Source organism: Somniosus microcephalus, chromosome 3 (genome assembly GCF_052327205.1).
Source record: "Somniosus microcephalus isolate GS21.2 chromosome 3, FLI_Smic_1.0, whole genome shotgun sequence".
Lineage (NCBI taxonomy): Eukaryota > Metazoa > Chordata > Chondrichthyes > Squaliformes > Somniosidae > Somniosus > Somniosus microcephalus.
The window spans coordinates 116,165,408-116,190,235 of NC_140989.1; the positions used below are offsets into that span (position 1 = coordinate 116,165,408).

Here is a 24,828-nt window from a genome sequence, read left to right on the forward strand (position 1 = left end):
CCCCAGTCGCAGCGCTTCTCTTCCCCCCAGTCGCGCGCTCTCTTCCCCCCAGTCGCGCGCTCTCTTCCCCCCCAGTCGCGCGCGTCTCTTCCCCCCCCAGTCGCGCGCTCTCTTCCCCCCCAGTCGCGCGCTCTCTTCCCCCCCAGTCGCGCGCTCTCTTCCCCCCCAGTCGCGCGCTCTCTTCCCCCCAGTCGCGCGCTCTCTTCCCCCCCAGTCGCGCGCTCTCTTCCCCCCCCAGTCGCGCGCTCTCTTCCCCCCCAGTCGCGCGCTCTCTTCCCCCCCAGTCGCGCGCTCTCTTCCCCCCCAGTCGCGCGCTCTCTTCCCCCCCAGTCGCGCGCTCTCTTCCCCCCCAGTCGCGCGCTCTCTTCCCCCCCAGTCGCGCGCTCTCTTCCCCCCCAGTCGCGCGCTCTCTTCCCCCCCAGTCGCGCGCTCTCTTCCCCCCCAGTCGCGCGCTCTCTTCCCCCCCAGTCGCGCGCTCTCTTCCCCCCCAGTCGCGCGCTCTCTTCCCCCCCAGTCGCGCGCTCTCTTCCCCCCCAGTCGCGCGCTCTCTTCCCCCCCAGTCGCGCGCTCTCTTCCCCCCCAGTCGCGCGCTCTCTTCCCCCCAGTCGCGCGCTCTCTTCCCCCCCAGTCGCGCGCTCTCTTCCCCCCCAGTCGCGCGCTCTCTTCCCCCCCAGTCGCGCGCTCTCTTCCCCCCCAGTCGCGCGCTCTCTTCCCCCCCAGTCGCGCGCTCTCTCTCCCCCCCAGTCGCGCGCTCTCTTCCCCCCCAGTCGCGCGCTCTCTTCCCCCCCAGTCGCGCGCTCTCTTCCCCCCCAGTCGCGCGCTCTCTTCCCCCCCAGTCGCGCGCTCTCTTCCCCCCCAGTCGCGCGCTCTCTTCCCCCCCAGTCGCGCGCTCTCTTCCCCCCCAGTCGCGCGCTCTCTTCCCCCCCAGTCGCGCGCTCTCTTCCCCCCCAGTCGCGCGCTCTCTTCCCCCCCAGTCGCGCGCTCTCTTCCCCCAGTCGGCGCTCTCTTCCCCCCAGTCGCGCGCTCTCTTCCCCCCCAGTCGCGCGCTCTCTTCCCCCCCAGTCGCGCGCTCTCTTCCCCCCCAGTCGCGCGCTCTCTTCCCCCCCAGTCGCGCGCTCTCTTCCCCCCCAGTCGCGCGCTCTCTTCCCCCCCAGTCGCGCGCTCTCTTCCCCCCCAGTCGCGCGCTCTCTTCCCCCCCAGTCGCGCGCTCTCTTCCCCCCAGTCGCGCGCTCTCTTCCCCCCCAGTCGCGCGCTCTCTTCCCCCCCAGTCGCGCGCTCTCTTCCCCCCCAGTCGCGCGCTCTCTTCCCCCCCAGTCGCGCGCTCTCTTCCCCCCCCAGTCGCGCGCTCTCTTCCCCCCCCCCAGTCGCGCTCTCTCTTCCCCCCCCGTCGCGCTCTCTCTTCCCCCCCGTCGCGCTCTCTCTTCCCCCCCCGTCGCGCTCTCTCTTCCCCCCCGCCCGTCGCGCTCTCTCTTCCCCCCCCCGTCGCGCTCTCTCTTCCCCCCCCGTCGCGCTCTCTCTTCCCCCCCAGTCGCGCTCTCTCTTCCCCCCCCAGTCGCGCTCTCTCTTCCCCCCCCAGTCGCGCTCTCTCTTCCCCCCCAGTCGCGCTCTCTCTTCCCCCCCAGTCGCGCTCTCTCTTCCCCCCCAGTCGCGCTCTCTCTTCCCCCCCAGTCGCGCTCTCTCTTCCCCCCCAGTCGCGCTCTCTCTTCCCCCCCCAGTCGCGCTCTCTCTTCCCCCCCAGTCGCGCTCTCTCTTCCCCCCAGTCGCGCTCTCTCTTCCCCCCCCAGTCGCGCTCTCTCTTCCCCCCCCAGTCGCGCTCTCTCTTCCCCCCCAGTCGCGCTCTCTCTTCCCCCCCAGTCGCGCTCTCTCTTCCCCCCCAGTCGCGCTCTCTCTTCCCCCCCAGTCGCGCTCTCTCTTCCCCCCCAGTCGCGCGCTCTCTTCCCCCCCCCAGTCGCGCGCTTCCCTTCCCCCTAACAACAACATGCCCTCGAAAAAGCCTCGGCACTGCCGGGCACTCCAGCTAGTCTTCTATATATAAAAGCGGTACTTCTGTCCTTCTGTCTGTCTGTCTGTCCGGCTATACGATCGAAAGTTACAGAGCGTACCTACACGTGTGTTATGTCGAAAGAAAGCTTACGATTCCGGAACGGTCATAAGCGTATTTACTTTTTGGTTGGACAAAAATTGTTCGCACATTATACAAAAAACCTTCAAAATTCTACTCATTAGCATTGACTGACGTCAAGGTCGACTAATCCTGTGCCGTCATAATTGACCAATCCTGCAGTTCAGTCACCTGATGGTTGACCAATCGGTGTGTGTGTGGGCGGGACTAATCGTTTTCATCTCCGGGATCTGTCCGCCATTATGCAGCAGCCAGGGCACCTAAAAACTTTGGTAATCCAGGTCAGTTTCTTTAAAACATTTTTGGTAAATCTTTTTTTTAAAGTATTTTAACTTTCATCTTTGAAGGTATTAAAAGCTAGAAATGTTTAGGTTAAAAAACAGTGCAAAACGGGCCTAGGCTTTTCCAACTGCCGACAGCCCAAATCCAGTCCCAGGCTCCCGGCCCACACATCCACCAGGCCCAAAAAAGCCCTGGAAACTGCCGACGACCCAAATCCAGTCCCAGGCTCCCGGCCCACACATCCACCAGCCCCAAAATTGCCCTGCAACGCGGGGCTCCCCTGCTATTATATATAAAACGGTCCGTCTTTCCGTCTCTCTGTCTGTCCGGCTATACAATCAAAAGTTATAGAGCGTACCTACACATATGTTATTTCAAAAGAAAGCTTATCATTAGGGGACTCTCATAGGCGTATTTACTTTTTTGTCAGACAAAAATTGTTCCGACAGTATACAAAAAAATTCAAAAATCCACTCATTAGCGGTTGACCAATCCTACCTCTCATTAGCGTTGAGTGACGTGCTGCTTGACCAATCCTACAGTTCAGTGACCTGATGGTTGACCAATCGGTGCATCACGGGCGGGACCTAATCCTCCAGTCTCCCTAAACTTCGCCGCCATTTTTTTCATCCCCACAGGGACAGCACCAGCCAAACAAATCCCCACATTGCGACTCCGGGAGCGGCAGGTGAGTTTACACGCAGCGGGCGGGTCATCCGCAGCGGCCGCCCGTCAACCACGCCACCCGCGGGGGAGCTCAGCTGCGGTCCGTCTCGGCCGGGCCTCAAGCGCTAGGCCCCGCACAGCCGGTATCAGAGCAGACAGACAGGAGCAGGGAGACCGTGCGCCCCAAAATTGCCCTGGCAACGCTGGGCACCCCCTGCTAGTGAGTTAATAAATGAAAGCTGGCACAGATTTGTTAAAGGCAAATCGTGTTTGACTGACTTGATGCGTTCTTTGAAGTGATGGAGAGGGTTGATAATGTGTATATGGATTTCAAAAGGTGTGTGATGAAGTACCATATAATAGTCTTATTAGCTAAATTGATGCCCATGGGATTAAAGGGGCAGTGGCTGCATGGATATGAAATTGGCAAAGGGACAGAAAGCAGCAAATGGTTGATTTTCAGACTGGAAAGGACACTGAAGGGAACATTCATTTAAGTGCAGTGGTGTCCCCCAGGGGTCGGTATTGGGGCCATTGCTGTTTCTGATGTATACTAATGAGCTGGACTTCGATATACAGGGCATAATTTCAAAGTTTGCAGATGACACAAAACTTTGAAATCTAGTTAACAGTGAAGAGGATTTTAACAGAGTTCAGGAGGACATATACAGACTAAAATGTGCAGACACATGGCAGATGAAATTTAATGCAGACAAGTGTGAAGTGATGGATTTTGGTAGGAAGAATGAGGAGAGGCAATATAAACTAAAAGGTACAATGTTAAAGGGGGTGCAGGAGCAGAGAGACCAGGGGGTGTATGTACACAAATCTTTGAAGGTGGCAGAACAAGTTGAGAAGGCTGTTTGAAAAAGCATACGGGAACCTTGGCTTTATAAATAGAGTACAAAAGCAAGGAAGTTATGCTAAACCTTTCGAAACCACTGGTTAGGCCCCAGCTGGAGTATTGTGTCCAATTCTGGGCGCCACACTTTACAAAGGATGTCAAGGCCTTGGAGGGGACACGGAAGTGATTTCCTGGAATGGTACCAGGTATGTGAGACTAGAAGCTGGGGTTGTTCTGCTTGGGGCACAGTAGGTTAAAGGGAGATTTAATGGTGTTCAAAACCATGAAGGGTTTTGATCGAATAAATAAGTAGAAACTGTTTCTAATGGGAGAAGGGTGGGAAACCAGAGGACACAAATTTAAGGTAATTTGCAAAAGAACCTGAAGCGAGATGAGGAGAATTTTTTTTGTGCAGTGCGTTATAATCTGGAACGCACTGCCTGAAAGGGTGGTGGAAGCAGATTCAATAATAACTTTCAAAAGGGAATTGGATAAAGACTTGAAGGGGAAAAAAGTTGCAGGGCTATGGGGAAAGAGCAGGGGAGTGAGATTAATTGGATTCAAAGAGCTGGCACGGGCATGATGGGCCAAATGGCCTCCTTGTGTGCTGTACCATTCTATGATTCTATGAACAGTTAGTATTTGCTAGTCTTTTTGAAATCCATAAGGAAATGGCCCTTTTGTTTCCTTTGATATATCTCTACCAAAATAGTTAAGTCAGAGTTTTATTTGCAGAGGGAGGCCAGCCCTGGCCTTGACACCTCCTGTTTACATTTAGACTTTTTTTTAATCCTGTGTTCTGAGATGAGGAAATGTTCAAAAATTCTTTAAAGTTGTTAAATGTTTTGTGTTGAAAGTGTGAATGTTGTACACAGGGAATGTATAGCACATTAGAAAGGTGATTTGTTTTTTTGGGAAGGCATAGCCACTCCATTGTTCCTTGGCTCAGTGGTAGCACTCTCGCCTCTGAGTCAGAAGGTCATGGGTTCAAGCCTCACTCCAGACCTCAGCACATAATCCAGGCTGACACTTAAGGGGAGTACTGCACTGTCAGATACCTTTCGGATGAGACGTTAAATCGAGACCCTCTCTGCCCTCGCAGATGGACATAAACAATCCCATGGCACTCTTCAAAGAAGAGCAGTTCTGCTGGTCAATATTTGTCCCTCAACCAACATCACTAAAACAGATTATCTGGTCATTATTTATGGGACCTTGCTGTGCGCAGATTGACTGCCACGTTTCCTACATTACAACAGTGACTACAGTTCAAAAGTACTTTGGGATGCACTGAGGTTGTGTCAGGTTCTATTTAAATGAATGTCCTCTTCCATGTTCTTTCCCTAAATGTTTTTTTTAATGTTCCTAGGCATTGGGACTGGTTCTGGGGCAGGATGGACCTGTACAAAATGAACGGGTTGCACCTGAACAGGACTAGGACCAATGTCGTCATGTGGTAGGATTAAAAGAATTTGGCAGGGGGAGGGGAACCAGGATGAAGCATCACAGAGGAGAAACAAGGTGCATAGAGCACTGGGAGAGACAAACAACATTAGAATAATGAGTTGTCCAAAAATAGGAGGGATCAGATGGGAAGAAATGCACAGCAGACTAAGGTGGGTTTGGAGTGGATGCGTGTAAATGCATGGAGTGTGACGAATAAGGTTGGTGAGCTGCAGGCAAAAGTTGTCATTTGTGGTTATGATATGGTAGCAATAAATGAGTCCTAGCTCAAACAAGGGTGGGAATGGGGACTTAACATTCCTGGCTGTGATGTATTCTGGAGAAATAGGGAAAGGTGGGGGGAGGGGAAGGAGTTGGGCAGGAGGGTGGCAGTATTGATCATAGATACTGTTGCTGCCCTGGAAAGGGATTATTTGTTTGAGGGATCAAAGACAGAATCCATTTTCTTAGAGTTGAGAAGAAGAGGAGATATTGTGCTGCGGGGTGTATACTATAGACCACCAAATAGTAGGAAGGAGATGGAAGAACAAATTTGCAGGCAAATTTCAGAAAGATGTAAGAACAATAGAATAGTGATATGGGAGCTTCAATTGTCCAAATGTAGACTAGGAGGAAAACAATGTAAAGGGCAAGGAGGGGAAGGAATTCCTGAAATGTGTACAACTTTCTTGATCTGTATGTTTCCATCCCAATGAGGAAGAAAGCCGTGCTGGCTCTAGTTCTAGGGAATGAAGTGGGGCAAGTGGAGCAAGTTTCAGTGGGAAAGCATTTGGGAACCAGTGATCATAAATATCATTAGGTTTAGAGTAGTTATCAAAATAGACAAGTAATATTCAAAGGTGAAGATACTCAACTGGGAGGGCTAATTTCAGTGAGTTGAAAAGGCATCTGGCCCAGGTGGATTGGAAACAAAGATTGGCATGTAAAACAGTAATTGAGCAATGGGAAGCCTTCAAGGAGGAGATAGTTCGGGTATAGACTAGACACATTCCAATGAGGGGGAAAGTCCCAGTTCCTGGATGCATAAAGAAATTGAGATTAAAATGAAACAGATAAATGAAGCTTGTGATAAATATCAGGTTCATACAGCAGAGAATCAACCAGAATACAGAGTGCAAAGGAGAACTGAAAAAGGAAATGAGGTGCAAAGAGCATGCATAAGAAAAGATTAGCAGATAACATAAAAGGGATCACTGACTAACCTTTTACTCTTCTTGTGGCGGCAGAGGGCTTGGCTGAGGTACTAAATGAGTACTTTGCATCTGTCTTCACAAAAGTAGAGGATGCTGCCAATGTTACAGTAAAGGAGGAGGGGGTAGAAAAACTGGACAGGATAAAAATGTACTTAAAAGGTTGGCAGCGCTCAAAGTAAAAAAAAAAAAAATGTTACCTGGTCCTGATGAAATGCATCCTAGGTTGCTGAAGGAAGTGAGGGTGGAAATAGCTGAGGCTAAATTCTCTGCTTCAATTACAGTCCCCAATTCTCCTGTTTTGATTTTACTCTTGTGAGTTCCTGACGAATGGAGTCGTGTTTTAAATACAGATTATACCTGATTCTCAGTTACCCTGTTCTTTATTATTTTAATAACTTAATAAAAATCTACACTTCTTCTAGTTCTGCAGCATGATTGTTAATAACCCTCCCTGCAAATAAAAAATCTTTTTCTTTCAGTTTGTTTCTGTGGACCCACCCCATGCCACTTGGTATCCCAGGTTGAGAGGGCAGCCATATGATCTTCTTTCAAGCCTTAAGTTATAATTATAATCAGGTGCTGGATGGTACATGACAACAACCTGGCGTGACTCCTCCATTTACCCTTGTTGTGGGGAAGTGGCTTGCTGCATTCCCTACATTTCTACTTAAGGGATAGTAATAGTGTAAAGGGCAGATAGGGGGAAGAATTTCTGAAGTGTGTTCAGGAGATCGTTCTTGATCAGAGTGTTTCTGATCCATTGCTGGCTCTGGTTCTGGGGAATGAGGTAGGTCAATTGGAGCAAGTGTCAGTGGGGGAACATTTAGGGAACAGTGATCATAGTATCATAAGGTTTAAATTAGCTATGGAAAAGGACAGGGAGCAAGCTAGAGTGAAAATACTTAATTGGAGAAAAGCCAATTTCAGTGGGATGAGAAGGGATCTGGCCTGGGTAAGTTGGAATCAAAGATTGGCAGACAAAACTGTAATGGAACAATGGGCTGCCTTTAAAGAGGAAATAGTTTGGGTACAGTCGAGGTACATTCCCATTAGGGGGAAAGGTAGGGCAACAAAGTCAGGGCTCCCTGGATGACGAAAGAGATAGAGAGTAAGATGTCAGGTCGAGAATACATCTGAGAATCAGATTAATATAGAAAGTTCAGAGGAGAAGTGAAAAAGAAAATAAGAGGGGCAAAGAGAGGGTATGAGAATAGAATGGCAGCTAACATAAAAAGTAATCCAAAAGTCTTCTATTAGGCATATAAATAGTAAAAGGGTACAGGAAACTTTGGTTTATCCGGAGGTTAACTGTCCGGAATGCTTGAGCCACCGGCAAAAATCAGGAGCCGTTTCGTTAGGTTTTTTTTCTTTTCGTTGCTTTTTTTTCACCAGTCAGGCTCTGCAAGGTCTTGCTGAAGCTGTTGCTAAGCTACAGAGATGCTTGCAAGGTATGGCTGACTGTTTAGAAGCACAGGGTTTGTTGCCAGATACGGAGCTCAAAATCTCCGTATGTTTCAACATTAGCGCTGGTTTGTCCTGCAGTTTTGATGGGACGGCAACAGCTCGGTCCCGTCGGTGCCGGATAGCACAAAGTTTCCTGTAGTAAGAAGAGGGGTGGTGCCGATTAGGGACCAAAAAGGAGACCTACGCATGGAGGCAGAGGGTATGGCTGAGGTGCTAAATGAGTACTTTGCATCTGTCTTCACCAAGGAAGAAGATGCTGACATAGTAAAGGAGGAGGTAGAGGAGATACTGGATGGGATAAAAATTGATAGAGGAGGTACTAGAAAGGCTGGCTGTACTTAAAGTAGATAAATCACGAGGACCAGATGGGATGCATCCTAGGAACCTGAAGGAAGAAATCGCGGCAGTACTGGCAATAATCTTCCAATCCTCCTTGGAAACGGGGGTGATGCCAGAGAACTGGAGAATTGCAAATGTTACACCCTTGTTCAAAAAAGGGTGTAAAGATAATCCCAGCAACTACAGGCCAGTCAATGTAACCTCGGTAGTGGGGAAGCTTTTAGAAACAATAATCAGGGACAAAATTAACAGTCACTTGGACAAGTATGGATTAATTAAGGAAAGCCAACACAGATTTGTTGAAGGCAAATCGTGTTTAACCAACTTGATCAAGTTTTTTGATGAGGTAACAGAAGGTTGATGAGGGTAATGCAGTTGACGTGGTGTACCTGGATTTCCAAAAAGCGTTTGATAAAGTGCCACATAATGGGCTTGCCAGCAAAGTTGAAGCCTATGGAATAAAAGGGACAGTGGCAGCATGGATACGAAATTGGCTAAGTGACAGGAAACAGAGTAGTGGCGAACGGTTGTTTTTCGGACTGGAGAAAGATCTAAAGTGGTGTTCCCCAGGGGTTGGTTCTGGGACCACTGCTTTTCTTGATATATATTAATGTCTTGGATGTGGGTGTACAGGGCGCAATTTCAAAATTTGCAGATGACACAGAACTTGGAAGTATAGTGAACAGTGAGGAGGATAGTGATAGACTTCAAGAGAACTTAGACAGGCTGGTGGAATGGGCGGACACGTGGCAGATGAAATTTAACGCAGAAAAGTGCAAAGTGATACATTTTGGTAGAAAGAATAAAGAGAGGAAATATAAACTAATGGGTACAATCCTAAAGAGGGTGAATGAACAGAGAAACCTAGGGGTATATATGCACACATCTTTGAAGGTGGCAGGGCAGGTTGAGAAAGCAGTTAAACGCTTATGGGATCCTGGGCTTCATGAATAGAGGTACAGAGTACAAAAGTGTGGAAATTATGATGAACATGTTTAAAACACTGGTTCAGCCTCAACTGGAATATTGTGTCCAATTCTGGGCACTGCACTTTAGGAAGGATTTGAAGGCCTCAGCGAGGGTGCAGAAAAGATTTACGAGAATGATTCCAGGGATGAGAGACTTCAGTTACGTGGATAGACTGGAGAAGCTGGGTTGTTCTCCTTAGAGCAGAGCAGAGCAGAGCAGATCGAGAGAAGATTTGATAGAGGTGCTCAAAATCATGAGGGGTCTGGAGAGAGTAGACAGAGAGAAGGGTCGAGAACCAGAGGACACAGATTTAAGATGATTGGCAGAAGAACCAAAGGCGACATAAGGGAAAACTTTTTTACTCAGCGAGTGGTTAGGATCTGGAATGCACTGCTTGAAAGGGTGGTGGAGGCTTTCAAAAGGGAGTTGGAGAAGTACTTGAAGGGTAAAAAAATTGCAGGGCTACGAGGTAAGGGCGGGGAGTGGGACTAGCTGAAGTACTCTTGCAGAGAGCCACATGGGCTCGACTGGCTGAATGGGCGCCTTCCGTGATGTACCATTCTAAGGGTAACTTAGATCAGTAAGTGCAGAGATGTGGCTTGGGACCGTTGAGTTAGTGATGCTGTGCTGAAAACTTATAAAATGGATGTACAGTGTGAAAGGATGGGGTTACTATTTTCTAGTAATCTTATTTGATCACTGGTACCATACAAATAAATCAGTGATTTTTAACTATGGAACACTGCAAGTGCCAAAAGACCTCTCTTTCACATTGAAATAAAACCTAACATTTTCTGTTTTCCAATATAGTAATAAAAGCAGCTTTACAAGTTTGTGTATTGTACTCTCAGTAATCAGTAAGTGTGTATAGAAAACTGGAAAAGAACAGCTGCCCTAAAACAGTCTTCTGCTATCTTTCTTGAACACAGAGTACAGAACAGGGGAACAATGAAGTCCTTCACAAGGTTATATTGGCCCAGAATTTGCGGTGGGTAATAACAGCAAACTACAGGAAACTTTCTGGTATCCGGCACTGACGGGACCGAGCTGGTGCCGTTAGATCAAAACTGCCGTATAAACCAGCGGCAATGTTAAAACATAGAGCTTTTCAGCTCCGTGTGAATCAACAAACCCTGTTGCTTAGCAACAGCTTCAAAACAGTCGGCTGCAGCTGCAAGCGTCTCTAGCTGAAACTGTTGCTTAGCTACAGACCTTGCAGAGCCTGACTGGGGGGAAAAAAAAAAAGCAACGAGAAGTAAAAAAAAACTTATAGAAAACGGCTCCTGAATTTTGCCGGTAGTTAGAGCTTTCCGGACTTTTAACCTCTGGTTAAACGAAAGTTTCCTGTAACTGTGTTCGCCGTTATTACCCCTTTGAAACTGACCGCAACTTCAGGTGTAGCGCATGCGCATCTAAACGCGGAAATCCTGACGTTGCAGTCAGTCATTCACAGCTTCAACACTGGCTGTGCTGTGGACGAAAACGTAGGCTTTTCTGTGATAATATCGCTGTTAAGCACCCCATTAAATGTTATGCCTTGTTGGGATTTTAACAGCGTATTGACTGGTAAACAAACATTCTGGTCCTGGAAAAACTATTTTTTATATTTGTGGAGTGTCAAACTTCTCCATTAAGATAAAATTACAATTTTTAAAAAACTTAAAAAAAAAAAAAAAGTTTGTTCATAATATTTCAACTTGTACCTTATCTCCATGTAAGAGTCCCAATCTTTATTTCACTCTCTAACATTTTTTAAAAAGTCCAGATAAAAGCAGATTCTCATTTCTTGGTTTCCTGTCTGAGAATTCTGTAATGTGATTGGCTGCTTAGACAGCTTGTTGGCGTCACCGCAGCATCGCACGAGGTATTCCCATTACAGAGTGCTGAAATCAATTTAATGTTGAAAAAGGCAAACTTCTCACCACAGAGATTGCAAGATCTCTGTGGGCAGCATTCTTTGTGGCCAGCAGCCACAAATTACAGGCCATTAATTTTTGCCGTGGCCTATTATCCTTTGTAGGATAAAATTTGAATACTCCTGAGGAGCTTCTGATTTTTCAGCTTTGAAAATGATCTAGGCTTTGTGGGATAGGCGATATCCTCCTCCACTATCCCTATAGGGTCTTTTGCATTAAAGCCAGGACTCGGGAAAGCGACCTAAGAGTGGTATTCCAGAGGCTCACTACTCTCTAGGGCAAAGAAGAACTGCCTAACAATGTCTCTTCCTACCCTTACATAGTTCAAACTCCTGTACCCTGGTCCTCCCCAATCTGTTAAACTGGAATAATCTATCAATAGGAATGATATCCAACCCTCTAATTATCTTATAGACTTCTATCAAGCCACCTCTAAGTTTACGCTGCTCTTAAGCAAGTAGACCAAGGTCCTTGAGCTTATCTGAGTAGCTGAGGTTCTTTGCTAAAAATCATTCTTGTAGTTCTCCTCTCCTCTGGACCTTTACCCACCTCCTGGGGGTCCAAAACTGGGCACAGTACTCCAGATTCAGTCTGAATAGCAACCTGTTTAGCAACAAAATGGTGTCCTTTTGATTTATACTGAATGGTTCTATTAATACAACCCGATGCCCTGTTAGCTTTAGCTACAGTTTCTCTTCATTGGTCATGAACCTCTCTGTGATCTGTGCACAGTAACACCTAGATCTTTATCTCTCTTAACCTCTTTTAGTATTGTTCCCTGCAAATGATACGTATATTGTGTATCAACACTACCAACATGCATGACACTACATTTATCTAAACGCTGAGCGGATAAAAGGAAATCTGAGGCTGTTGGAGTAATTCTTCCAGGGAAATCCTGTAGTAAGATACAGCTGAGGCTTTGATCTCCTTCCATATCCTTTTTTTGAATACATTCTTGGGATATAGCCATTGCTAGCAAGGCCAGCATTTATTCCTCATCCCTAGTTGCCCTTAAGAAGATGGTTCTTATGAACCGTTGCAGTCCATGTGGTGAAGTTACTCCCAATGTGCTATTAGGTAGGGAGTTCCAGGATTTTGACCCAGCGACGATGAAGGAATGACGATATATGTCCAAGTCAGGATAGCGTGTGCTTGGAGCAGAACCTGGAGATGATGGTGTTCCCATGCTGCCTTTGTCCTTCTAGGTGGTAGAGGGCGCAGGTTTGTGAGGTGTTGACAAAGAAGCCTTGGCAAATTGCTGCAGTGCATCCTGTAGATAGTACAAACTGCAGACATGATGTGCTGGTAGTGGAGGGAGGGGATGTTTAAGGTGGTGAATGGGTTTCTGTTCAAGCGGACTGCTTTGTCCTTTATGGTGTTGAGCTTCTAGAGTGTTGCAGCTGCACTCATCCAGGCAAGTGGAAAGGATTCCATCACACTCCTGAACTGTGCCTTGTCAATGGTGGAAAGGCTTTGGGGAATCAGAAGGTGAGCCATTTCGCCACAGAATACGCAGCCTTAGACCTGATCTGGTAGCCATGGCATTTATGTGGCTGGTCCAGTTGAGTTTCTGGTCAATTTTGACCCCCCAGGATGTTGATGGTGAGGTGGTTAGGCTCTCTTTTAAGCTAGCTATTGCCTGGCACTTGTGTGCTGTGAATGTTACTTGCCACTTATCAACCCAAGCCTGGATGTTGTCCAGGTCTTGCCGATTGTGGGCATGGACTACTTCATTATTTGAGGAACTATGAATGGAACTGAACACTGCAATCATCAGTGAACATCCTGACTTCTGACCTAATGATGAAGGGAAGGTCATGTGATGAAGCAGCTGGCGATAGTTGGGCCTAGGATGCTGCCTTGACGAACTCCTGCAGCAATGCCCTGGGGTTGAGATGAATGGCCTCCCACAACCATCTTCCTTTGTGCTAGGTGTGACTCCAGCCAGTGGAGAGCTGTTCCTCTGATCCACATTGACTTCAGTTTTACTAGGGCTCAAAATCAAATCAAATCAAATCAAATCAACTTTTATTGTCATTGTTAGTGCACAAGTGCAGTACAACGAAATGTAGACTTGCGGCTCCCGAGAGTGTACATTTAGATTAAGACATTTAAACATTCAACATACATTTGGCTTGTAATACATTAACATAAACATAACCATAATAAAGTGCATTGGCAGATGTGCAGGCTTTAGAGTTTATTTGTGGAGTTCAGTAGGATGACAGTCCTGGGAAAGAAGCTGTTCCTAAATCTGGTCGTACGGGTGCGAATGCATCTGTAGCGTCTCCCAGATGGCAGGAGGGCGAACAGACTGTGGCTGGGGTGGGTAGGCTCTTTGATGATGGACCGTGATCTCCGTAAACAGCGTTTCTGGTATATGTGCTCTATGGTCGGTAGCCGGGTGCCGGTAATGTTCCTTGGTGCCACACTCAGTCGAATGCTGCCTTGATGTCAAGGGCAGCCACTCTCGCCTTGCCTCTGGAATTCAGTACTTTGTCAATATTTGGATTAAGGCTGTAATGAGGTTTGGAGCTCTGTGGTCCTGGCGGAACCCAAACTGAGTATCAGTGAGCAGGTTATTGGTGCAAGTGCCACTTGATAGCAGTTTATGACTCCTTTTATTACTTTGCTGATGATTGAGAGTAGGCTGATAAGATGGGTTCATTTTTTCCCCCCTGCTTTTTGTGGACAGGACGCACCTGGGCAATTTTCCACATTGTTGGATAGATGCCAGTGTTGTAGCTGTACTGGAATAGCTTGTCTAGAGGAGCGGTTAGTTCTGGAGCACAGGTCTTCAGTACTACAGCTAGGATGTTGTTGGGACCTGTAGTCTTTGCTGTGTCCACTGTGCTCAGCCATTTCTTGCTATCATGTGTAGTGAATCAAATGACCTGAAGACTGGCATCTGTGATGGTGGGGCCCTCGTGAGGAGGCTGAGAAGGATCATCCACTCGGCACTTCTGGCTGAAGATGGTTGCAAATGCTTCAGCCTTGCCTTTTGCTCTCATATGCTGGGCTCTGCCATCCATTGAGGATGGGGATGCTCATGGAGTCTCCTCCACCCGTTAGTTGTTTAATTGTCCACCACCATTCACGACTGGATGTGGCAGAACTGCAGAGCTTTGATCTGATCTGTTGGTTGTGGGATCCCTTAGCTCTGTCCATGGCATGCTGATTCTGCTGTTTAGCATGCATGTAACCCTGTGTTATAGCTTCAATGGGTTGGCACCTCATTTTTGGTTTTGGTACTGCTCTTGGTATGGTCTTCTACACTCCTCATTGAACCAGTGTTGGTCGTCGGTCTTGATGGTAATGGAGGAGTGAAGGATATGCTGGGCCATGAGGTTACAGATTGTGGTGGAATACAATTCTGCTGGTGGCCCACAGTGCATCACAGATGCCCAGTTTTGAGCTGCCAGATCTGTTCTTAATCTATCCCATTTATCATGGTGGTAGTGCCACACAACATGATGGAGGGTGTCCTCTGTGAAGATGGGACTTGGTCTCCACAAGGTCACTCCTACCAATACTGTTGTGGACAGATGCCTCTGCGACAGGTAGATTGGTGAGGATGTGGTATTGGCTTTTACACTTGTTTCTAGTTTAGTTGGAGACATGCCTTAATCCTCTTGAGGACAGACTTTATTTTTAATATGTAGATTCTGCAATAATACAACTCATACTAAATAAGTTGAAACTAAATATTCATAAGAGATTCTACAAAGGAATAATCATTGTAATATTCATACAATATTATAGTTATATAGTAAGATTCATAATCTAACAAGCTTGTGTCCATAAACTAGCAGATTTAATAATGACCAAGTCTAGGAGGCACTATAAGATGTTCTACCTTGACTGTAGCTGTCAGCTTTCTTCCAGAGTGCTCTCTGACCTAAGTTGCATACTGTTCCTATATTTAAAGCCGAAAAAGGTATAGCACATGTGACTTTGGTTACACCTGTCAATCAAATCATAAAGTTGAAAGACAGTTTTTAAACAAAACATTCCATTTGATGGCTGTAATCTCACAAACTCATCTATGTGTCTCTATATTCCTACAATCAAATGGCCGTTTAGGTTTCGTCAATTTGACTCTTCCTGTGTCGTTACAGCTAACAGGCATCTGACAGTCATAACACTGTCAGAATTTGCCGGTGCATTTAAAGAAACGAATAGCCTTCATGGTTCTGTTCAGTTTGCATACAGAGGTTCTAAGCTATACTCTACCTAGCGGAAGCTGAACGCCAACTCTCCGACACCACCTCCTACCTCCGCCTGGACCCTGACCCCACTACCAAACATCAAGCCACCATTTCCAAGACTGTCACTGACCTCATCTCCTCTGGAGATCTTCCCCACCCCCCCCCCCCACGGTCACCAACCTCATAGTCCCCCAACCCCGCACGGCCCGCTTCTACCTCCTTCCCAAGATCCACAAACAGGACTGCCTTGGTAGTCCCATCATTTCAGCCTGTTCTTGCCCCACGGAACTTATCTCTTCCTATCTCGACTTTTTTTTCTCCCCTTGTCCAGTCTCTTCCCACCTACATCCGCGACTCTTCCGACGCCCTCTGCCACTTTAACAGTTTCCAGTTTCCTGGCCCCAACGATCTCCTTTTCACTATGGACGTACAATCCCTCTACACCTCCATCCCCCACCAGGATGGCCTGAGGGCGCTCCGCTTCTTCCTTGAACAAAGGCCCAACCAGTCCCCATCCACCACCACCCTCCTCCGCCTGGCTGAACTTGTTCTCACATTGAACAACTTCTCCTTTGACTCCACTCACTTCCTTCAAATCAAAGGTGTTGCTATGGGAACCTGCATGGGTCCTAGCTATGCCTGCCTTTTCGTGGGATATGTGGAACACTCTTTGTTCCAGTCCTACTCGGGTCCCCTCCCTCGCCTCTTTTTCCGGTACATTGATGACTGTATCGGTGCCGTTTCCTGCTCTCGCCCCGAACTAGATAATTTCATCCACTTTGCTTCCAATTTCCATCCTTCCCTCACCTTCACATGGTCCATCTCTGACTCTTCCCTTCCCTTCCTCGACTTCTCCATCTCTGGGGATAGGTTATTGACAAACATTCACTACAAGCCCACTGACTCCCACAGCTACCTGGACTACACTTCCTCCCACCCCGCTTCCTGTAAGGACTCTCTTCCATTCTCCCCGTTTCTCCGTCTCCGCCACATCTGCTCTGACGATGCCAAAGAAATAGTCCAGTTCTGACGAAAGGTCATTGACCTGAAACGTTAACTCTGTTTTTCTCTTCACAGATGCTGCCTGACCTGCTGAGTATCTCCAGCATTTTCTGTTTTTATTTCTAAGCTATACTAGTTCTGTTAGCACTAGGTTTGTTTATGTTAGAAAGGATAGTTAGTGCCTGTTCTGTCTGAGATCATTACAAGCTAATAGTTCACTGGACACTTTTTTAATACAAAGTCCACTAATGTTAGAATCATAAGAGCACAGAAAGCTCCAGCTCATTTTATGATTTATGTCCGACAGCATGTTAGAAGTCAAGCAGTCTAGGGTGGTGGTGGGAAGGAGAGAGCTGGAAGTTGACCTCAAACTGCTAAGGAGCAGTATTTAGACAAGGAATGAGACGGACTTGAGGGTGGAGCCTCGAGCAATGTCAGAGGTGACCAAACCCCAGGATGTTGATGGTGGGGGATTCAACGATGGTAATGGCATTAAATGTCAAGGGGATGTGATTAGACTCTTTCTTTCCTACCTATCCAGTCATAGCCAGAGAATTACCTGCAATGGCTTCTCTTTTTCTATCTACTTATGTGGCTCGGTGTCAAATTTTGTTTGATCGCTCCTCTGATGGGTCTTGGGTTGTTTTAATACATTGAAAACACTATGTAAATATTGTTGTTAAATGTAGGATAACAATCTCCCAGTGATTTCTGGAGACCACAGGAGAGCTTTGTCAGTTTATGATGCAATCTGAATAAGGAACTGGTTCTGCAAGAGCAACTCTGATCAGTTACTTTTGTTTTAGATCTTGGACAACAGCCAGTATTTATAGAACATCTTCAATGTTAAAAAATAAACCTGCCTTAGGCACTTTAGAAACAGAAACTGATAGGGGGTATGGTCACTGAGCCTTGGAGGGAGAGATTAAGAGGAACAACTGAATGCTTGGTTGAAAGGATCAGTTTTAAAGGGTTTTTAGAGGTGGAGAGGCAGCTGCATAGATAGGATGGAGTGAGAGGATATTGGGATATGAAGATGAGTGCAATAATTTCAAATTTATTATTTTGGGAACGGAGAGCCAATGTAGGTCTGTGAGAATAGGGGTGATGGGCAAGTGAAAATTAGATGGGTGAGCAGGAATTTGTGAGACCGATAAGGGTGGTTGGTTTATGGAGAGTGGGAGGCTGGCGAGAGTTTATGGAGAGTGGGCGGCTGGCGAGGGTTTATGGAGAGTGGGAGGCTGGCGAGGGTTTATGGAGAGTGGGAGGCTGGCGAGGGTTTATGGAGAGTGGGAGGCTGGCGAGGGTTTATGGAGAGTGGGAGGCTGGCGAGGGTTTATGGAGAGTGGGAGGCTGGCGAGGAGAGTTTATGGAGAGTGGGAGGCTGGCGAGGGTTTATGGAGAGTGGGCGGCTGGCGAGGGTTTATGGAGAGTGGGAGGCTGGCGAGGGTTTATGGAGAGTGGGAGGCTGGCGAGGAGAGTTTATGGAGAGTGGGAGGCTGGCGAGGGTTTATGGAGAGTGGGCGGCTGGCGAGGGTTTATGGAGAGTGGGAGGCTGGCGAGGGTTTATGGAGAGTGGGAGGCTGGCGAGAGTTTATGGAGAGTGGGCGGCTGGCGAGGGTTTATGGAGAGTGGGAGGCTGGCGAGGGTTTATGGAGAGTGGGAGGCTGGCGAGGAGAGTTTATGGAGTGGGAGGCTGGCGAGGGTTTATGGAGAGTGGGAGGCTGGCGAGGGTTTATGGAGAGTGGGAGGCTGGCGAGGGTTTATGGAGAGTGGGAGGCTGGCGAGGGTTTATGGAGAGTGGGAGGCTGGCGAGAGTTTATGGAGAGTGGGAGGCTGGCGAGGGTTTATGGAGAGTGGGAGGCTGGCGAGGGTTTATGGAGAGTGGGAGGCTGGCGAGGGTTTATGGAGAGTGGGAGGCTGGCGAGGGTTTATGGAGAGTGGGCGGCTGGCGAGAGTTTATGGAGAGTGGGAGGCTGGCGAGGGTTTATGGAGAGTGGGAGGCTGGCGAGGGTTTATGGAGAGTGGGCGGCTGGCGAGAGTTTATGGTGAGTGGGCGGCTGGCGAGAGTTTATGGAGAGTGGGAGGCTGGCGAGGGTTTATGGAGAGTGGGCGGCTGGCGAGAGTTTATGGAGAGTGGGAGGCTGGCGAGGGTTTATGGAGAGTGGGAGGCTGGCGAGGGTTTATGGAGAGTGGGAGGCTGGCGAGAGTTTATGGAGAGTGGGAGGCTGGCGAGGGTTTATGGAGAGTGGGCGGCTGGCGAGAGTTTATGGAGAGTGGGAGGCTGGCGAGGGTTTATGGAGAGTGGGAGGCTGGCGAGGGTTTATGGAGAGTGGGAGGCTGGCGAGAGTTTATGGAGAGTGGGCGGCTGGCGAGGGTTTATGGAGAGTGGGAGGCTGGCGAGGGTTTATGGAGAGTGGGAGGCTGGCGAGGGTTTATGGAGAGTGGGAGGCTGGCGAGGGTTTATGGAGAGTGGGAGGCTGGCGAGAGTTTATGGAGAGTGGGAGGCTGGCGAGGGTTTATGGAGAGTGGGAGGCTGGCGAGGAGAGTTTATGGAGAGTGGGAGGCTGGCGAGGGTTTATGGAGAGTGGGAGGCTTGCGAGGGTTTATGGAGAGTGGGAGGCTGGCGAGGGTTTATGGAGAGTGGGAGGCTGGCGAGGAGAGTTTATGGAGAGTGGGAGGCTGGCGAGGGTTTATGGAGAGTGGGAGGCTGGCGAGGGTTTATGGAGTGGGAGGTTGGCGAGGGTTTATGGAGAGTGGGAGGCTGGCGAGGGTTTATGGAGTGGGAGGTTGGCGAGGGTTTATGGAGAGTGGGAGGCTGGCGAGGGTTTATGGAGAGTGGGAGGCTGGCGAGGGTTTATGGAGAGTGGGTGGCTGGCGAGGGTTTATGGAGAGTGGGCGGCTGGCGAGGGTTTATGGAGAGTGGGAGGCTGGCGAGGGTTTATGGAGAGTGGGAGGCTGGCGAGAGTTTATGGAGAGTGGGAGGCTGGCGAGGGTTTATGGAGAGTGGGAGGCTGGCGAGGGTTTATGGAGAGTGGGCGGCTGGCGAGGGTTTATGGAGAGTGGGAGGCTGGCGAGGGTTTATGGAGAGTGGGAGGCTGGCGAGGGTTTATGGAGAGTGGGAGGCTGGCGAGGAGAGTTTATGGAGAGTGGGCGGCTGGCGAGGGTTTATGGAGAGTGGGCGGCTGGCGAGGGTTTATGGAGAGTGGGAGGCTGGCGAGGGTTTATGGAGAGTGGGAGGCTGGCGAGGAGAGTTTATGGAGAGTGGGCGGCTGGCGAGAGTTTATGGAGAGTGGGCGGCTGGCGAGGGTTTATGGAGAGTGGGAGGCTGGCGAGGAGAGTTTATGGAGAGTGGGCGGCTGGCGAGGGTTTATGGAGAGTGGGAGGCTGGCGAGGGTTTATGGAGAGTGGGAGGCTGGCGAGGGTTTATGGAGAGTGGGCGGCTGGCGAGGGTTTATGGAGAGTGGGCGGCTGGCGAGGAGAGTTTATGGAGAGTGGGAGGCTGGCGAGGGTTTATGGAGAGTGGGCGGCTGGCGAGGGTTTATGGAGAGTGGGAGGCTGGCAAGGGTTTATGGAGAGTGGGCGGCTGGCGAGGAGAGTTTATGGAGAGTGGGAGGCTGGCGAGAGTTTATGGAGAGTGGGCGGCTGGCGAGGGTTTATGGAGAGTGGGAGGCTGGCGAGGGTTTATGGAGAGTGGGCGGCTGGCGAGGAGAGTTTATGGAGAGTGGGCGGCTGGCGAGGAGAGTTTATGGAGAGTGGGAGGCTGGCGAGAGTTTATGGAGAGTGGGAGGCTGGCGAGGGTTTATGGAGTGGGAGGTTGGCGAGGGTTTATGGAGAGTGGGAGGCTGGCGAGGGTTTATGGAGAGTGGGAGGCTGGCGAGGAGAGTTTATGGAGAGTGGGCGGCTGGCGAGGAGAGTTTATGGAGAGTGGGAGGCTGGCGAGGGTTTATGGAGAGTGGGAGGCTGGCGAGGAGAGTTTATGGAGAGTGGGAGGCTGGCGAGGGTTTATGGAGAGTGGGAGGCTGGCGAGGGTTTATGGAGAGTGGGAGGCTGGCGAGGGTTTATGGAGAGTGGGAGGCTGGCAAGGGTTTATGGAGAGTGGGAGGCTGGCGAGGGTTTATGGAGAGTGGGCGGCTGGCGAGGAGGGTTTATGGAGAGTGGGAGGCTGGCGAGGGTTTATGGAGAGTGGGAGGCTAGCGAGGAGGCCATTGGAATAATCAAGAGTTTCAGTGGCGGAGAGGCTGAGATAGGGCGGAGGTGGAAATAAAAGGACTTGATGATGAATAGGATGTGGAGTTTGAAGCTTGTATCTGGGACTTCATTTACGGGGTAAAATATTTAAATTGTGCGCAAAGTATATTTAATTCAAAAACATTGTACTGCAACGTTTTCCCATAAGTATATTTGTGCCCTGCACACAGTTTCCTGAGCTTGGCAGATTGTCCATGCTACATGCATTATAAGCATGTAATGTACTCAACATAATTACCTATTTCTCTTCATTGTTCTGATTCAGAATCACAGAATCCCCACAGTGCAGAATAGAGGCCATTTCGGCCCATCGAGCCTGCACCGACACATATCCCACCCGATCACCGTAACCCCTACACCAACACATATCCCACCCTATCCCTGTAACCCCCCTAACACTAAGGGTCAATTTATCATAGCCAATCAACCTAACCCGCACATCTTTGGACTGTGGGAGGAAACCGGAGCACCCGGAGAAAACCCACGCAAACACGGGGAGAATGTGCAAACTCCACACAGACAGTCGCCCGAGGCCGGATTCGAACCCGGGTCCCTGGTGCTGTGAGGCAACAGTGCTATTTCCGTTGTCCAATTTGCTGCTGTTTTTGCTCAATTTTGCAGTAGCCTTCAACAGTCACATCCTTCTCCAAAGTTACTTCCTTAATCTTAAAGGATAAGATTACTTCATATAAGTGAAGGCTGTTCACTGATATTTGTGATGTAATGTACTGGAATAAATAGAATACACTTGTCAAGTGACAAATTTATCCTACATGTGAAAGGAACCCAATTGTGTGTGCATGCAGTTTACATATTTTTTAGTGCAACTAGATCATCTTCATTGCATACATGTTATTAGATTAGTAGGAGGTTTCACTCAATCTATGCTCTATGGCCACAACAGGTTGCATACTATAACTGATGTGATTTTTGCTGCTATTTTATATAAAGGTGAACTTTAGTAGCATTCTATTAACTGTTTCTTTCATTCCCAATGAACAGGCCCGTGTTTTGTACAACTTTACTGCTGAACCTGGAAATGATGAGCTGACGGTCAAGGAAGGAGAGATCATCAATATTGCTAATCGGGTAATAGCTCACATTTTGTTACTAAAAATTATATAATAGTTGCCTTTATTTTCACTGGGTTTTCCTAATGAGTTTTTTTGTTATAATTAAGACAATCTAGACTGAACTTTGTGCAGTATTTATTTTTCAAAAAAGTAGTTATTATCCTAATCGGTCTTGACATCCAAAATTGAGTTTCAATTTCAGAGATTTGCCTCATTGTGTTTTTTTAATTCCTACCCATTTAAAGCTTAAAGACTACAAAATCAGCCTGGTTACCAGTTAATTCAGGCCTTGGGTAGCACAGCCAGTAGAAAGTCCCACTCGATTGGAAAATTATTGCCCTGTGTTGTATGTCTTGATAGTTGGAACCTGCACCTTATTGCATCTGTTCTTCCAATATCAAGAAATATGAAATAGCCGCTGACTTAGACCAGAATACATAGAATATACATATGGCAATGGTTGACAGGTGTTTTTGTGACTGGAAGGCTGTTTCCAATGGGGTTCCGCAGGGCTCAGTACTAGGTCCCTTGCTTCTTGTGGTACATATCAATGATTAAGAAGTTTGCAGATGATACAAAAATTGGCCATGTAGTTGATAGTGAGGAAGAAAGCTATAAACTGCAGGAAGATATCAGTGGACTGGTCAGGTGGGCAGAAAAGTGGAAAATGGAATTCAATCCGGAGAAGTGTGAGATAATGCATTTAGAAAGGGCTAGCAAGGCAAGGAAAACACAATGGCCGAGAAATTCGGGTTGGAGGCTTCCAGCGGGTGCAAGCCCCCGACCTGCACTTACACCTGATGTTGTGTTGTGGGCCCGCGTAGGATTCCGATCCTGCGCCTCCTCCAGCTGCCGGCGCACAGTGCCCGCGTATCCCAGGGGCGCAGTTAGTTCCAAGCGTCCCCTGGGATCACGTGGGCCAAGGTGAGCCAATCGTAGCAGGGAATCTCTATTCATAGATTTGACAGGAAGACCTGATGAAGGAGCAGCGCTCCGAAAGCTTGTGATTTCAAATAAAGCTGTTGGACTATAACCTGGTGTTGTGTGACTTCTTACATTTGTCCACCCCAGTCCAACTCCGGCATCTCCACACCATAGAATATAAGAGCATGGAGGTTATGCTTGAACTGTATAAAACACTAATTAAGCCACAGCTAGATGTACTGCATACAGTTCTAGTCACCACATTACAGGAAAGGTGTGATTGCACTGGAGAGGGTACAGATGAGATTTACGAAGATGTTGCCAGGACTTGAGAATTTTAGCTATGAGGGAAGATTGGATAGGCTGGGGTTGTTTTCTTTGCAACAGAGGAGGCTGAGGGGAGACTTAATTGAAGGGTATAAAATTATGAGGGGCCTAGATAGTGGATTGGAAGGACCTATTTCCCTTAGCAGAGAGGTCAGTAACCAGGGGGCATAGATTTAAAGTAATTGGCAGAAGGATTAGAGGGGAGTTGAGAACATTTTTCACCTAGAGGGTGGTTTGGGGGGGGGGGGGCGGGGTCTGGAACTCGCTGCCTGAAAGGGTAGTAGAGGCAGAAACCCTCACAATTCTTGCGCCTGGTAAAAGATAAGTGTTTTCTGCGGGCGGAGGGTCTCCAAAAAACGGAACTCTCCACCCGCAGAGGCCCTGCTCCAGGGCAGCCGGAGGATCTGTCAAGAGCTTTCTTGACTGATCAGAAATGCCGGTTACAGTGCATGTGCAGTGCATGCCTGAAACCGGCATTTCCAATGTCCCTACGGGTGAGTACACAGCGCGTACTCACCCATAGGGATCGGAATTTCTGCCTCTTTGTGTCTATTCTATCAAAACCTTTCATAATTTTAAAGGCCTCTTTTAGGTCACCCTCTGCCTTCTCTCTTCAAGAGAAAAGAGACCCAGCCTGTTTATCCTTTCCTGATGGATATAACCTCGCATTTCTGGTATCATTTTCCAAGTAATATGTGACCTCCTTATTTTTCTTACCAAAATGTAAACCTCACAATTGTGTGTTGAAATTCATATGCCAGTTATATGCCCATTCTGCAAGTTTATTAATATCTTCTAGTAATTTGTTGCCGTCCTCCTCCGTATTGACTATCTCCCCCCCCACCCCCCCTCCAAAATATGGTGTCATCTGCAAATTTAGAAATTGTGTTTTTGATTCCAAAGTCTAAATCATTAATATAAATTGTGAACAACAGTAATCCCAGCACTGATCCCTGTGGGACCCCACTTTCTACCTTCTGCCACTCTGAGCAGCTACCCTTTATCCCTACTCTCTGCTTTCTGTCTTGCAGCCAGCCAGCTATCCATTCTGAAACTTGTCCCCTGACTCTGCATGCTCAGACCTTATTCATTAGTCTATTATGTGGCACCTTATCGACGACCTTTTGGAAATCTAGATGAATTACATCTACTGCATACAAAATCTGTAGAATAAAAGACAGTTAACAAAAATGAGTGTGCATGGAATTGGGGTACGGTAGCATAGTGGTTACATTACTAGTAATCCAGAGACGTGAGTTCAAATCCCACTATGGCAGCTGGGGGATTTAAATTCAATTTAATAAATCTGGAATTAAAAAGCTGGTGAATGTGAAATTACCGGATTGTTGTAAAAACCCAACTGGTTCACTAAAAAGAAAAGAAAGACTTGCATTTATATAGTGCCTTTCATGACCACCGGATGTCTCAAAGCGCTTTACAGCCAATGAAGTACTTTTGAAGTGGAGTCACTGTTGTAATGTGGGAATTACAACTGTTCTAATGCCCTTTAGGGAAGAAAACCTGCCATCCTTACCTGGTTTGGCCTATATGTGACTCCAGACCCACAGCAATGTGGTTAACTTTTAACTGCACTCGAATGGCCTAACAAGTCACTCAGTTGTACCCAACCGCTGTGACAAAGTCAGCACTGTGGGAGTAACTTCACCACAAAGACTGCAGCGGTTCAAGAAGGTGGCTCACCATCACCTTCTCGAGGGCAATTAGGGATGGGTAATAAATGCCAGCCTTGCCAGTGACGCCCACATCCCATGAACGAATAA

General features: G+C 48.2%; 1 protein-coding gene across 3 annotated transcripts in view; it reads left to right on the forward strand.

Moving 5' to 3' along the window:
* Positions 1 to 24,828, forward strand: part of snx9b (sorting nexin 9b) — a 194,742-nt gene that overhangs the window by 11,175 nt on the left and 158,739 nt on the right. For all 3 annotated transcript variants that reach the window (XM_085981515.1, XM_085981517.1, XM_085981516.1), the window contains exon 2: positions 21,726 to 21,812. In XM_085981515.1, coding sequence (XP_085837641.1) covers positions 21,726 to 21,812 — 87 coding nt within the window. The remainder of the gene's footprint in view (positions 1 to 21,725; positions 21,813 to 24,828) is intronic.